The sequence below is a fragment of the Nanorana parkeri genome, unplaced genomic scaffold, assembly GCF_000935625.1.
Source record: "Nanorana parkeri isolate BGI_ZX_2015 unplaced genomic scaffold, ASM93562v1 scaffold523, whole genome shotgun sequence".
NCBI classification, from domain to species: domain Eukaryota; kingdom Metazoa; phylum Chordata; class Amphibia; order Anura; family Dicroglossidae; genus Nanorana; species Nanorana parkeri.
Window position 1 is genome coordinate 801,675 of NW_017306791.1, and position 13,724 is coordinate 815,398.

General features: G+C 46.0%; 1 protein-coding gene across 1 annotated transcript in view; it reads left to right on the forward strand.

Annotated features, from left to right (window-relative positions):
• The window catches only part of TBC1D14 (TBC1 domain family member 14), a 103,020-nt gene that overhangs the window by 11,116 nt on the left and 78,180 nt on the right, over positions 1-13,724 (forward strand). The window contains 2 exon segments of the mRNA XM_018561433.1: positions 2,555-3,283; positions 6,465-6,508. Of these exon segments, the coding sequence (XP_018416935.1) occupies positions 2,555-3,283; positions 6,465-6,508 (773 nt within the window).

A 13,724-nucleotide genomic window follows, 5' to 3' on the forward strand; every position in this document is an offset into this window, starting at 1 on the left:
TCGCTTGTATGGTATCAGGCATAGCTGCCTGTTTTTAAAAAACGGGGGCGTGTCTGATCCCTTTTTTTTCAAGTAAGTGCATCTAGAAAAGTAAAAATAAAAACACAGAACACAATACCCAGACTCCATGTAAATGAATTACTATATGCTCGAATATACGAAAAATGTGTTCAGACACATAATAATTTGTTTGAGAATGTTGTCCACTGGCGTGTTCTGCAAATGCGTGCCACCATCTTGGAGGCGGGGAACATGACGCCATGCATGCGTGGCGTCAGGTGACGTTAGGCGCCGCCATCTTGGTGTATACCTAGATATACACCAAGATGGCGGCGCCCAACATGTGCGGTGCCATACAACGTCATGCGCCCTGCCTCCAGAACACGCCAATGGCTGAATCCAAAATAGCATAAAAATGTGTTTTGTTTGATAAAACGGATGAAAGCGTTTTTAGTTTCCGTTCATTTCATCTGAAATTAATTTTTAGTCTTTGCACATGTCTATCAATACGTGTGTGTGTGTGTGGGGGGGGGGGTAATTTTCCCTTTTTAAAAAAATTTTTTTAATTTTTTTTTTTTTTTATTATTATACTGTTGGGGGGGCTTCAGGGAAATATTAGAGGTCTAAACAGACCCCTGACATTTACCTTTTTAAAATAGAATAAGACGCACACACATTTTCCACCGCCTTTTGGGGTGAAAAAAGTGCGTCTTATGGAGCGCAAAATTGTGCCTACAAGTTTAATACCTTTTTGAATAAAAGTTTTATTTTTATGATATTTTTATTTTTTTAATGTTTCTTTGGGGCTTAACAAAATGGGAGTCTTTAAATGGTGTGGATATTGGAAAAATGGGTTTGGGTACTGAGGGGCGCTGTAAAGCTTTCTCGCACAGGGCGCCTAAAGGCATAAGGCCGGCCTTGGCAAGGCACATGAGGGAGCTGTAAGCAATGCACATATGAATGGAGCTCCCTTGCTGCCATATCCCCAGTCCAACACATCTCAAGTTGACACTCTGTGCCGTGCGACATACTTTGAATTAGGGATGTCCCGATACTAGTATCGATATTGGTGCCGATACTAGGTATTTGGGCGAGTACTCGTTCTTGCCCGAATGCTCGGATACTTACCCCCGATACTGGAACTACCAGTCAGAGGGAGATTTCCTCTAACCAGCAGTGCAGTGAGGGAGCATGGAACCAGCTTCCCGGGCAATAAAGAGGCCGAGCTGCCGGTAATAACACGCCGCCCGGGCTTCTTGATTGCGTGGGAAGCCGGCTCCATGCTAGCGGAAGTGCCGGTATCAGTACTCGGTACAGAAATATAAATATCGGAACTTGTACTCGATACCGAAAAAAAACTGTATTGGTGCCACCCCACTTTGAATGGCTGCTCAGCGCGAGACCCGACAGTGCTGCGCTAGGTGGAGGCTGAGGAACCTCTCGCCTAGCGCTGTGGAAGACACAGGGTTGTGACCCACTTATGGGTTGCGACACACCAGTTGAGAACCACGGCTTTAGAGGATATTTGACACCAGTGTGACTTTGCAACCCATTGGCTCTTATTTGCTGTTATTTTAGGCTAGAGGCAAAGCAATGGTTACTATTCATCTTCTATGTGTGCCAGATGATGCGGAACCCCTCTAGATCACCTTTTTAAAAAAAATGTATTTCTGAAGCCATATACAGGTGTCTTTTTCCTGTCGTTTTCAGGCAGGTCTTTCCTTTTCTTCCTCGGCAGTGGCAGTGGGCTGTTATCCTTCTGGATTGAGTATTGGTCATGTAATGATGTGCGAGCGCTGCTCAGGCCAAGAGTGGGGCCTACAAGAAGTGGGTTTGATCAGCCTTTCTGGCTTCCTCAGGGGGTGCCTTGAAATTGTTTACACCGTGTCATATCTTTCCATGGTGCAAGCAGGCTTCTGCAGTGAAGGGGCAACAGTGAAGTGAAAAGGTGGGGACTCTGATATAAAGGGGGGGGGGGGGGGGGTGCATTTGAAATGGAGGCTCTGATGTGAAAGGAAAGGGCTCTGATTTGAAGGGGGCTCCTAGTGTGAGACAGTGTTTTTGCGTGGGGTCCATAGCAGACCCTTATCTGGGATGATGTGGGCTGTAAAAAAAGGTTGAGAAATGTTGGGTTAGATGATATTGGCCAAATTAACACTTTTTAGGAGGCGCTAAGGTTTTTGTGCTCATTCAAATGATCCTGATGCAGAAAGGTTTTCAAATAAGCTTACTGGAGATGGTTTGCTGTTAGACCGGTCCCTTCCACCTGTCTCCTCCTCTGGTTCATCGATGGTACATCCCTTGGCGTCCTCACATCCTATACACACTAGGACTGAATATGCAGATTGAGAGTTTAGTGGTCATACTTGTCCTGTGTCATTGTCTCGGAAAGTATTAAAGGCAAAGGATCAGTATGATGGCCAGAGAACTAACATTTTCATATAGCAATTGGCACTGGCAGTCTTCGGTGTTACGTTTTCTTTCTCTACAGGTTTTTCAAATATATTTGTGTTTTAACAATGCTGACCGGCCTTATTCTGATTTCTGTTCCTAGTTACCTCATGGTCTAACATGAATAAGGAATTGCCTGCAAACATCCTGGGGTTTGTTGAGGTCCACGACATCGGCGCTGACAGCGACATTCACAATCTTGGCAAACCGAGCCGCAAGAATTCTCAATCCATTGCCTTCTCGGATTTTAGCAGCAGTCAGTTTGCTGCAGTCAATGAGAGCAACAGTGTGACGTCTTTGGATTCCGGTATCCCTACTCTTGAGATCGCCAACCCGGAGACTGTTCATTGTGGTGTCAGATCGAACTGTCTGAATGGTGCTGCTGGAGACGACCGGGTCTTTCAGAGCTCCAAGAGCATTCCAGGTGGTGGTGGTGGTGGTACACCATCTCTAAGGAACTCTGAGAGTGACCATGTTATCTGGAAGTCATCCACCTTTCCCAGATCGGGATATGACACTGCAAAACTCTACAGCCCGACCTCACTTAACAGGAGCGACGACATCTCTGACTGTAGCATCTCCAGCCTCAGCACTGACTTTTCCACCACGTTATCCGTGAGCAACGAGGACATTGTGGACTTCTTGGTGACCAGCAACTCGAGCGCAATCGTCAACTTGGAGAATGACGAAACACGTTTTTCAGATGTGACCTTGAACTCTACAAAAGACAGCCCTGATGCTTATAACAGGGGATTCACACAGGAGACTGGACCCGACGGCAAGAAGAAAATATTGGGACCACTTAGTAACTTCTTTAACAGGTAAGTGCTTTGTGCTTTCCGTTAACATTCAATAGGTCTGGTATCTCAAAAGGTAATATTGTAATATTGTAGCCATAGGTGGAGTCTGGAGAGTCGTCACCCCCCCCTGTATCTGGAAGATTTAAGGGTTTGTAACATCTTATGTGGTTCCAGTTCATCCCACTGCATGTGCACCTAAACAAAAAGTGCAGACTCTTCTAGTTCGTTCTCTTTAGAGAGCAGCCACCATACCGAATAGAAAAGCCTGTTCACTGCCAGGAGCTGTGGAAACAGTGGTCTCTCCGCAGAGACCTACCCTCCTCTGCTGAGTCAGGCCTATAGCTTTACAATCAGCATAGCTCATGCTCCTTGCTGATTGTGGCGCTCTAGCTTTGGCTCAACAGAGGGGCATGTCAGGCCTCTGCATAGAGACCACTGCTTCTCCATAAAGAGCACGGTCCTTTTGTACAGAATGCTGGCAGGGGACAGGTTGTCTAGTCTATGGATGGTTTCTGAAGAAAACAGGATGTACAGAAGCTGCCAATGCGGACCACCTGGACAATACTAGCTGCCTGGCTGTTGTGTTCACCGGGTTTAGTACTCTGAGTCACTCATAACAAATATGGAGATCAGACGCTCTGACATCATGCTTGTGTTAGGTCAGTGACAAATGTAATCCCATCATGATTGGAATACAGGGTATGCTACTGCTCATCTTCTTTTGGGGTCGCTAGCTTTTCTGGCTGTTATGCGGACCCTGGAACACATGATGATCAGGAAGGTCAGAAATCCTTATCTGCATACTCGCCCAAGGTCAGTAACTCACAGCTCTGAAGGAAAAGGATCAGCATGACAGTCAGCCAACTAGAAAGAGAGGTCACACATGGCAGCCTTTGTGTTTCTTTCCTCTGACAGGTTTACTGTATGCTCATCTCGCTATTGGATTCTAAAATATAATTGGAAAATGAACATTTTTTTCTTTAAATAAACCCAGAGAATAAACATCCACTCTTTTTCTATACCAAGTCCTGCATCCAGAAATGTACAATTCATTAAAAGAAAAATATTGCAGACATCTCAACTCTATGAAGTAAACACTTGCAAAACTCTGTGAATTTCACAAAATGCATGATGTGCCTCATTGGTCTTTAAAAGGAAGTCTGTTGAAAGCTGTAATTATGTAATTATAGTCCCGCGGGCTTCTGCAGTCTTGTGGACCCTCAGGTCATCATGCTGCGTGTTGGTGTGGTTCATTCTTAATGGCCCCTCAGCACACTTGTGTAGCAGGGCAATGTGGGACAACGCACAAACATTAGGTCAGCTGTGTTGCCGTTTCATGCACAATTGTCAGTCCGTTGTGGTGAGAATCCAGACATAATTGTTGGGATCCGTTTCAGCTGCGGCGTCTCCTTATACCACGAGCTGTAGCTTGCAGTATACTGAGCCTAGGGTGACGGGAGGACGCTAGTTTGTGTCCTCCTGTTACCCTAAGGAGAACTATGGGGGAAAAGCCCTAACCCCATAGTTCTTTAAAGCACAGCTGTCCACCCCTGTTCTATAGCCTGCAGTATATACAATATGTAATACACGGAGGATGTGTGGGTCCTGCTAGATTTCATTGTAAAGCTCAGTAGATCACACTGCTGCCATTCACGTTAATGCAGATTGTAATCACAGGATACATGTGTCTCGTGGCGCATTCTTATCACTGTGGCAACCAGGCTGGATGATGGGTCTTCTTGTTGGATGCCTTCGTTACACCTGTGTGCAAGGGCCCTTCGGGGGTTATCAAAATAAAAGTCCCCTTATTGGCTGTTTGAATGCTGACTTGCTGAACTGATGACCTGGTGACACTTCCTCTTTCTTATTTTCTGCGGTTTGCAAAGTATGAAAGGTTGGAGATGTTTGCTGTGTTTACCATTCATTTGAGGAAAGAATCCGATCTTACAGGTAATGACTGCACTAAAGGCGGCCATGCCCTGTGAGATGACATTTCAATTTCAGACTACATGGAAAAATAAATAAATCTAAAGCTAGATTCACATTAGGGCAATCCGTGACCGAACGGCAATCCTGCACCAAACTGCACGGATGGCACCCGGGCCGCGCCAGGCAGATCGCACAGATTCCCGCCGCGACAATGCCTGTGCAATCGCGCATGATCGCGGTTCAAAAACCACGCGGTGTGTGTTGCAAAAAGTACATGTAGCTTTTTTCATCAATTGCTGCGCGGATATAACTCCATTGAAATCAATGGGGCTGCATGGCAATCGCTGCGTGCAATCGTGCACAATCACCGATATCTGAACCTAGCCTAAAGGATTCCCCCATACACACTAAACAGAGTGGGGTAGCCGCTAGGGATGCATCAATACCAATACTGGTATCTGTGCCGATGATGAGTTTTTGGGCGAGTACTCATACTCGCCCAAATGCTCCGATGCCCAGCCCAATACCCGACCTTCCGGTATCAGGAAACCGGGCAGCCACTCATTACACGCTGCACTTGTGACGAGGGAGCATGGAGCCGGCTTCCCGGCCAATCGGGAAGCCGGGCGCCGTGTAATGATGACGAGGGAGCATGGAACCGGCTTCCCAGCCAATCAGGAAGCCGGGCGCCACGTCATTACAAGGTGCCCGGCTTCCTGACTGGCCAGAATGCCGGCTCCATGCTTTCTCGTCATCTACTGAGTCTGAGTAGTCACCGCTCCCAGCTCACTCCTGTGATGGATTACAGTCTCACTGCAAATTAGTAAGCTAAACCTGAGATTGTCGTCCATGACAGGAGTGAGCTTGGAGCTGTGACTACTTTACAACACACACAGGGACCAAGGGGAACTAAAGTAGCCACTCTCCAGAAGGAAGGACAGTGTCAGCACCAATTCAGAGATGATTTGGGGATCTACAGCCGAGTGATACACAAATAAGATACATTTTTATTCATAGTAAGAGCTTGTTCACAGCAAGCGCGGAGCAGGTGCAGAGCAGTTACAGGCCGGATCAAAACTGCGTCCAATGTATTCCAATGGTATTTTGGGCTCTAGTTCACACTGCAGTGTACAGTTCCAGAGCATGTAAAAAAACTGCAGCAAGCCCTATTTTACCTGCTCTGGAACCCAAAAACGCATGCAAACGCATGCAAACGCCCTGGAACACACTGAAAGCCCATTTTAGGCTAAAAAAAAAAAAGGTCCGGAACGCATCAAAAACGAGGAAGAACACAGTGCACTGCACGTGCAGAAACTCATGCAGATCTGGTCTGCTTTTGGTGTGAACAAGCCCTTAAGGCACTTGAATGTATCCTTACTCCTGAGTTTAGTGTCACTGTAATCATTAGCTTAGTGCATCTTATTGATCTGTATGGTGGACCTGGGTGTCTCTTTCCTCTGAGCCCTGCCTGTGTCTTTCTATACCTCTGTTCTGTATGTCTGCTCACTGCTGACCAAGTAAAGGGGATCAGGAGTCTCTGCCTAAGGTTGAGTCATGGAGGTTTTGTTCTGACATTGTCCTCTTCCTTCTCTTCTGCTATCTTTGTAGTACATGTTTACAAGGAGGAAGTGAAGCTGACGTCATAGTGTGTACAATGATATCTGTATAGCTGCACCCACAACTGTGTGATACTGTGAGGGAGCGTGTTAACATTAGAAAATGAAGAGCTGAAATATGATTTGGTTCATATGAAACACATTCACTTTAACCCAAACATATATTCTACCATTCTTTTCCCAACCTCTACCTTGGTGTATTTTCAGTTCTGATAAGCTGTAGGAATAAGTGCCATAACGCCTGTTTGCATGCGTGTATGTAGGGGTGGGGACTTTAAAAAAAATTAAAAAGATGTTAATTGTAACTTTACATTTTTGGGGGGCGAAACTTAAGTTGTTTTTTTTCCACTTAACTTTATTGCTATCACATAGGGGGCTAAGGAAACCCCCTTATGTGATAGCAAAATATGTGACAGGTCCTCTTTATGGAGACATCAGGGGTCTCCAAGAACCCTAATGTCACCTAGGACCCCCCTGAAGAAGCTGATGAAGCAGAGATCTGCTTCATCAGCTTCTCTCCAGCATCTGAAGCTGGAGAGTAATATACATCAGTTCCACATTCTGACAGCGGAGAGGGGACCGGAGGGACCTCCCTCTGATCCCCTGTGACAGAGGCACTGTGCTGGTCCCGGGCACAGCGGAGTCCTGCGACCAGCGGGAGGGGGGGAGCCGCGGTGGAGGGGGGGCGCACATCCCGGGACCTCATACAAGCGATCCGCTGGCTCTGGGTGGCCATGGGTGCAATAGATTGCGGGGTCTGACTTCTTCCCCAACCACCAAATTCATAATGTAAGCAGCCACTTATGCCAAATCCTTTTGCGTTTGATAAGTTTTTCTTGGTTTACAAAGTAGAACAGGGTACATTCCATACATGACCATACAGATCGCCATATCCTTTTTCTTAACATTCAACCAACTTTATTCCATCCTGTACTGGACATTCTCATACATCGGGCACCTCCGCCAGACCCTGCTCCTCCATATTATGATGGGGCTTGGTCATAGAGGTGGGAAGTTAGTATAGACTTGAGACTTGTATACACACAGATATCCTATGATTTATATATTTAGAGAGTAAACGTAAACCTAAATATTACTTCTACACTGCAGTGTACCATTGCATCTACTGGAGACACAGATTATGGTAAACCTTTTTCTAAATATGGACCAGCTGGATTGGTTCTGTACGGTTAAGATTTCCCCATACATTTCTTGATCCTTTTATGTGGAAGCCAAAGTATTTTCCTTTTAGTCTCGATTAGAGCAGGAAAGGCTTTTTATTTTTTTTAAAGTTTTTTTTTTTATTGCTTTTTCTCCATGGAAAAAGACGGTGGACCATTGGAACATGTAGAAGGATAAGCCACCAGCACACCAGAGGTCCACTTTATCTTCCTGTTTTTTTATTTTATTATTGAGATGAGATGAACAAGGTACAGAGATGCGATGAGGGTACACAAGGCATAAACCCCCCCCCCCCCAAAAAAAAAAAAACTATAAAGCATTTCAAAATCTCCATCTGGTTTTTATTTGATATCTGCGTTCCTGATGGGTACATTTAGGACAACCTCCTGGTCTCTTTTACAGTGGTCACTGGGACAGGTAGGAAGGGGAAGTATCCCAAATGGAAATAGAAATAAAAACCTGACCAGATTTTTGTTTTACTTTTCTGCCACTCTTCAAATCCGATATGTAAAATTCTGGGCTTTCGGGTTACACTTTGGGTTGGCACTAATACAAATATGAAAGATAGAGGGCAAGTAGGAGTACATTTCCTGATGCGTGAATGCTGGAATCTGGCTGCTATTCACTTCTAAAAACTTCGCTCTACTTTGTAGCCCCAATGTGCTGACACGAAGCAAAACTTCTGCAATTAGGAACTTCTCTCTCCTTTTACAACTACTAAAGTTAGTGCAAGGTCTTCCTGTCCTGTACGCTGACATGTGGATGACTAGAGCAGCTTTCCTCAACCGTGGTTCCATGGGACCCTGGGGCACCTTCTGGCTTTGTCAAGGTTGCCTTCAAATTTTTGAACAGTATCCTGCATTTCCATGGTGGGCACCAAGCACCATGGACATGCATGACGCTCATCCAGGGTGGCTGCATCCAGGACCTCCACCATCATTCAGGACAGAAGTCTATCTCCCAGCTCTGTCTTCACCCCTCTGCCATGCTCCTGCAGCCAAACTGTGGTGCAGGTTAGATGTTAAGACTGCTGTGAAGGGGAACTGAGGGCTCTGATGTAAAGGGGGGCTACTGATGGGAAGGGGCCTCCTAAGGCCCGGTTCACACCTGAACGTTCTGTGAACACACCACAAAGTACGCGAATACGTGTGCGTTTGGCACGTGTTCTTGGAAACACGCACAAGCCTGCAAAATACTACATGAGCAAACACAGCACACAAATGTGCACAAACACGTGTGAGTGGGGTATGTGCTCCAGTGACGCGCAGGTGTGAACCAGACCTTCACATTTTTTTCTTTTTTTTGCGCATATGGATCCCCCCTTAAATTCCATACCAGACCCTTATCTAAGATAAAGGTCTGATGGAGATTTTAGGGGGGAACCACATGTCTTTTTTTATACATTTACACCTAAGTCTAAAACCATAGTTTAGACTGGGGTGCCCTGAGATTTTGCATACTTTAAGTCCCTGTTCACGTCGAAGCATTTTAACGCTCAAAGCTATGCGCGACAAAACTCTCAACACAAGGAATCCCGTTAATTTCAGTGGCCCCTGTTCAAACCCGAATGTTTTGTCACAAGCTGTAAAACGCAGAGCGCAGGAAAAAAAGTACACCAAGCTTCTTGACAGATTACAGCATGTTTGGCCCCATAGACTTCAATGGAAACGCCTGAAAACGCACAACACAAGCGTTATGCACATTTCTGTGCATGTTTTTCTGTAGTTTTGCACGCATTTGTGTGCACGTCTAATGAGAGCAAAAACATGCATAACATGCTAGGCAAAAACATCTCCCTGCAGTGAGTGGTGACTGTCGGGCACTGCTCCCCACAGGGATCCCCCCCCCCCCCTCTCCCATCCTCCAGCGCTGAGTGGAGGAACGGACAGGGGAGGGCACAGCTGTCAACTGGGTGGATCTCGACAGTAATGTCGGGATCCGTCGCGGCTGCGGCGCTCGCAGTATATCGCGGGCCTGCGATATTCTGAGCTTTGGCAAAAGGGAAGACGTCACTAGCACTCCAACAACGATAATAACAGCAATTAGATGATCTCTGAGCCTGACGAAGGGGACCTTGTGTGGCCCCGAAAGCGCTTGCTAATGAGAGACAGCTTCTGCCAATATTTGAGCAACTAATTGCTGTTATTATCATTGTTGGAGTGCTGGTGACGTCTTCCCTTTTGTCTACGTGTGGCAGTGCCATCCGCAGTCATTTCGAGCACCCGTGCTTTTTTGGGGAGTACCGGTAAGGAGTGCGGCAAGTTTTCCTTTTTCTTATACTGAGCTTTGGGTCACGGGAGGACGCTAGTATATGTCCTCCCGTGACCCTAAGGAGAAATATGAGGAAAAATACTGATAAGTACTGGACTGGAGGACTTCAACGTCACCCCAAACAGCCCCGCCATTTCATGGCCACCTTCTTCTCCTCCGCAGTCACCGTGCCCCTGCTTGATCTTCTTCTCAGCCCTACAATCATGTAAATTATAAACAGGCAAAACTTGATCTGTGACATGGATCCTGGTTTCCAGCACGGTGCATTGTTTCTGAACAGTACAACACATAAACAATTCATTATGTAGCTGCCGCTGGTCTGTGTCTTTTTTTAGCTTCCTTATCTGTCCTGGTCTGCTGTGTGAGGGAGATACCAGGCCAGAACGTCTGGAAGGTCAAGATGGCTCCAAGCAGAAGGCAGCAGTCTTGGGCTGTGTGGTTGAATCCATGTGAAAAGTAATGCAAGTGCACACTGCCATGTTAAACACTGAAACGCACATGAGCGTTTGGTGTAGAATATCTGTAAAGTGACCAGGAGCAGATGCACCCCAACATGAAAGTTATGCAGCCCCCATGTGCATGTGACTTCAGATGAAGACTTCAGTTTGTGTTTTGGAACCCCACGCATCTTGACAGTGTCAGTTCAGATGTTTCTACAATCCGTGTTGGTGACCTCAGAGTAAACCGGGTGATCAAAATTTTACAAACCCGAGCTAAAGTCAGGAGCCAGAGGGAGCAGTTGAAGCGGACCCCCCCCCCCCCCTTTTACTAAAAAGCACATCACCATGCGGCTCCACATGCTGATACCAAATCATCTAACATTAATTATTGTTACTTACAGTTACTGTTTGTTTTACTTCCTGGTTTAGGGCACTGGTGATGTAGCCCTGGCCTCACAGATGCATTCTGGGAAGGCTACATCACCAGTGCCTTCCTGAAAAATCTCATCTATAAACTGCAAAATCTCCAGGGGGAGGGGGAGGCAATAGGAATACATACTATAATAGTTTGTGATAATACAACAAAGCTTGCTTGAAAAATCCCTTTTATGTAGCGGGTGCTGTTTCCTGTCCGGCCATCACTTTCATCAACTTCCTGGATTTCCAGTGTGCTTTGCATCTCTTTCCCTGCTGCTTGATATGATGTAATCTCCATTTCTCAAGACTACATATCCCATCATGCACTGCTTCCAGCAAGCAATTATAATGTTACATTGTTCAGAAGGAAGGCTCTGAGAGTTATGACACAATGAAGTGCATATGAGACAACTTTTTCAATAATCGATTATGTCGATTAGTTGTTGCAGCCCTAATATGCACAGCGCTGAGTGACATTGTGTCAGTGCATTGAGGAAGTTCATCCTATGGGCATCTTTAATATGGAAGTTAAGACATTTCTAGATGGATCTGGTTATTAGGAGTGGGATTGAACGTATGGAAATTCTATATAGCAATAAAGATGTATTTGTAGTTTTTCACCATAGATGTCACACATAATCTAACGTGTCTCTTCAACTGATACACTCGCTCATGTCCGGGAGGTAGAGCAGATATATCTGTATCATGTTGGATGACTGTCTCTGAAGTCTACATGTTTATGTGCTTTGCTTTATCAGATGTCCATGAATAAGCTATATGTCTGGTTAGACCACCCCTGATTTACTGCCTCTTCCTCTATATATCTCTCTCTCCATTATTTTAGTGCTTTGTGACCTGGAATTTCTCACCTGTACATCCTTTCCACTTGTCGCTTTCCTATTGTGATCTAAAAGCTGCCCATACACCTTACAATTATCTGCAGGTTGTCTGTGGTCAGATGGAAAAGGTGCAACAGATTCCTCCATCTACACTTAAAGGAGAACTATGGGGTCAGGGCTTTTCCCCATAGTTTTCCTTAGGGTAACAGGAGGACACAAACTAGCGTCCCCCCGTCACCCTAGGCTCAGTATACCGCGAGCTACAGCTCGCGGTATACTGAGACGCCACAGCTGAAGCGGATCCCGACAATTATGTCTGGATCCGCCCAGCTGCGTGAGTGACAGCTGGCTCTGCCTATCTTGAGGCAGAGCCAGCTGTACCCGTCCCCTCCCCCATCCGTTCCGCCAGTCAGCGCTGGCGGAGCGGGGAATCCAGCCCCTCCCCTGTCACGGCCTGAGAGCCGTGACAGGATCGAGAGGTGAACGAACGCCGGTATGTGTCCGCTCACTTCCCGATCTACTGAGCCGACCTGTGACAGTCTCATTGTCACAGGTCGGCTAGAACTATGAGGGGAGTGAAAAGCACTCACCTCATAGTTCTTTAACTGTGTGGATGGAGTAATCTCCACCTGGGCCAATCTGTTGCACTTTTTCCATCTGACCACAGAAAATCTGCAGATAATTGTAAGGTGTATGGGCACCTAAAGATCGGTGTCCTTTGTGCAGCTTTCCCCTGTATGTGGGTTACAGTTTACCTGTCACATTCATACAATGGAGCCAACCTTCTGCTTAACCACGTATCATGACTAACGAGTGTATAGGCAAGGGACTTTCTAGGACCCGAATGCATGTATTTGTCATATGTAAGGTCAACGTGTGTGTGTATACATTGTGGCCTACCCTTCGTTGTGTATTTTGTTGGTACAGTCTGTGTAACTTATGAGGACATGCAGGAGGAAGATGCCGGAGCATTGCCATCTAGGGACCCCATTGCCATCTACCCCAGTATGTGGGTTAAAGTTTAACTGTCACGTTCATACAATGGAGCCAACCTTCTGCCTAACTACTATTAATGACTAACGAGTGTATAGGCAAGGGACTTTCTAGGAACCGTTGACATATGTTTGTCATATGTAAGGTCAATCTGTGTGTATATACATTGTGGCCTACCCTTCATTATGTATTTTGTTTGTAGTCTGTATAACTAAGAGGACATGCAGGAGGAAGGTGCTTGAGCATTACCTTCTGGAGACCCCGTTGCCATCTAGCGACCCCGTTGCCATCTAGCGACCCCGTTGCCATCTAGCGACCCCGTTGCCATCTAGCGACCCCGTTGCCATCTAGGGACCGTATTGCCATCTAGGGACCGTATTGCCATCTTGGGACCGTATTGCCTTCTAGAGATTTAGAAAATGTGGAATGGTCATGGCTTCAGTTGTGGCGTTCACTTTCTTTCCATGGGTCCCTTTTACAATTGATTTTGAAATTGTAATTTTATTGAATTCTTCTGGAACGTTTTAGCAAATGGCTGTTGTTTTAGGAGTCAGCATGCAAAAATGACTTAGTGTTATTAAACCCTAACATTTTAAAAGCAATTACAGTACATCACCTTACTTCAGGACTTACCTTGTGCGCTGCTTCTTCTTCTTCTTCTTCTTCTTCTTGCCTTAGTAGAGCCGGTCCATAGATCACTGTTCCAAATGATGCTGCCTGCGCCAACATTCACAAGCAGTCAGGGAGAACTGATGGTACAGGCACACCAAGTAGTCCTGAGAATCG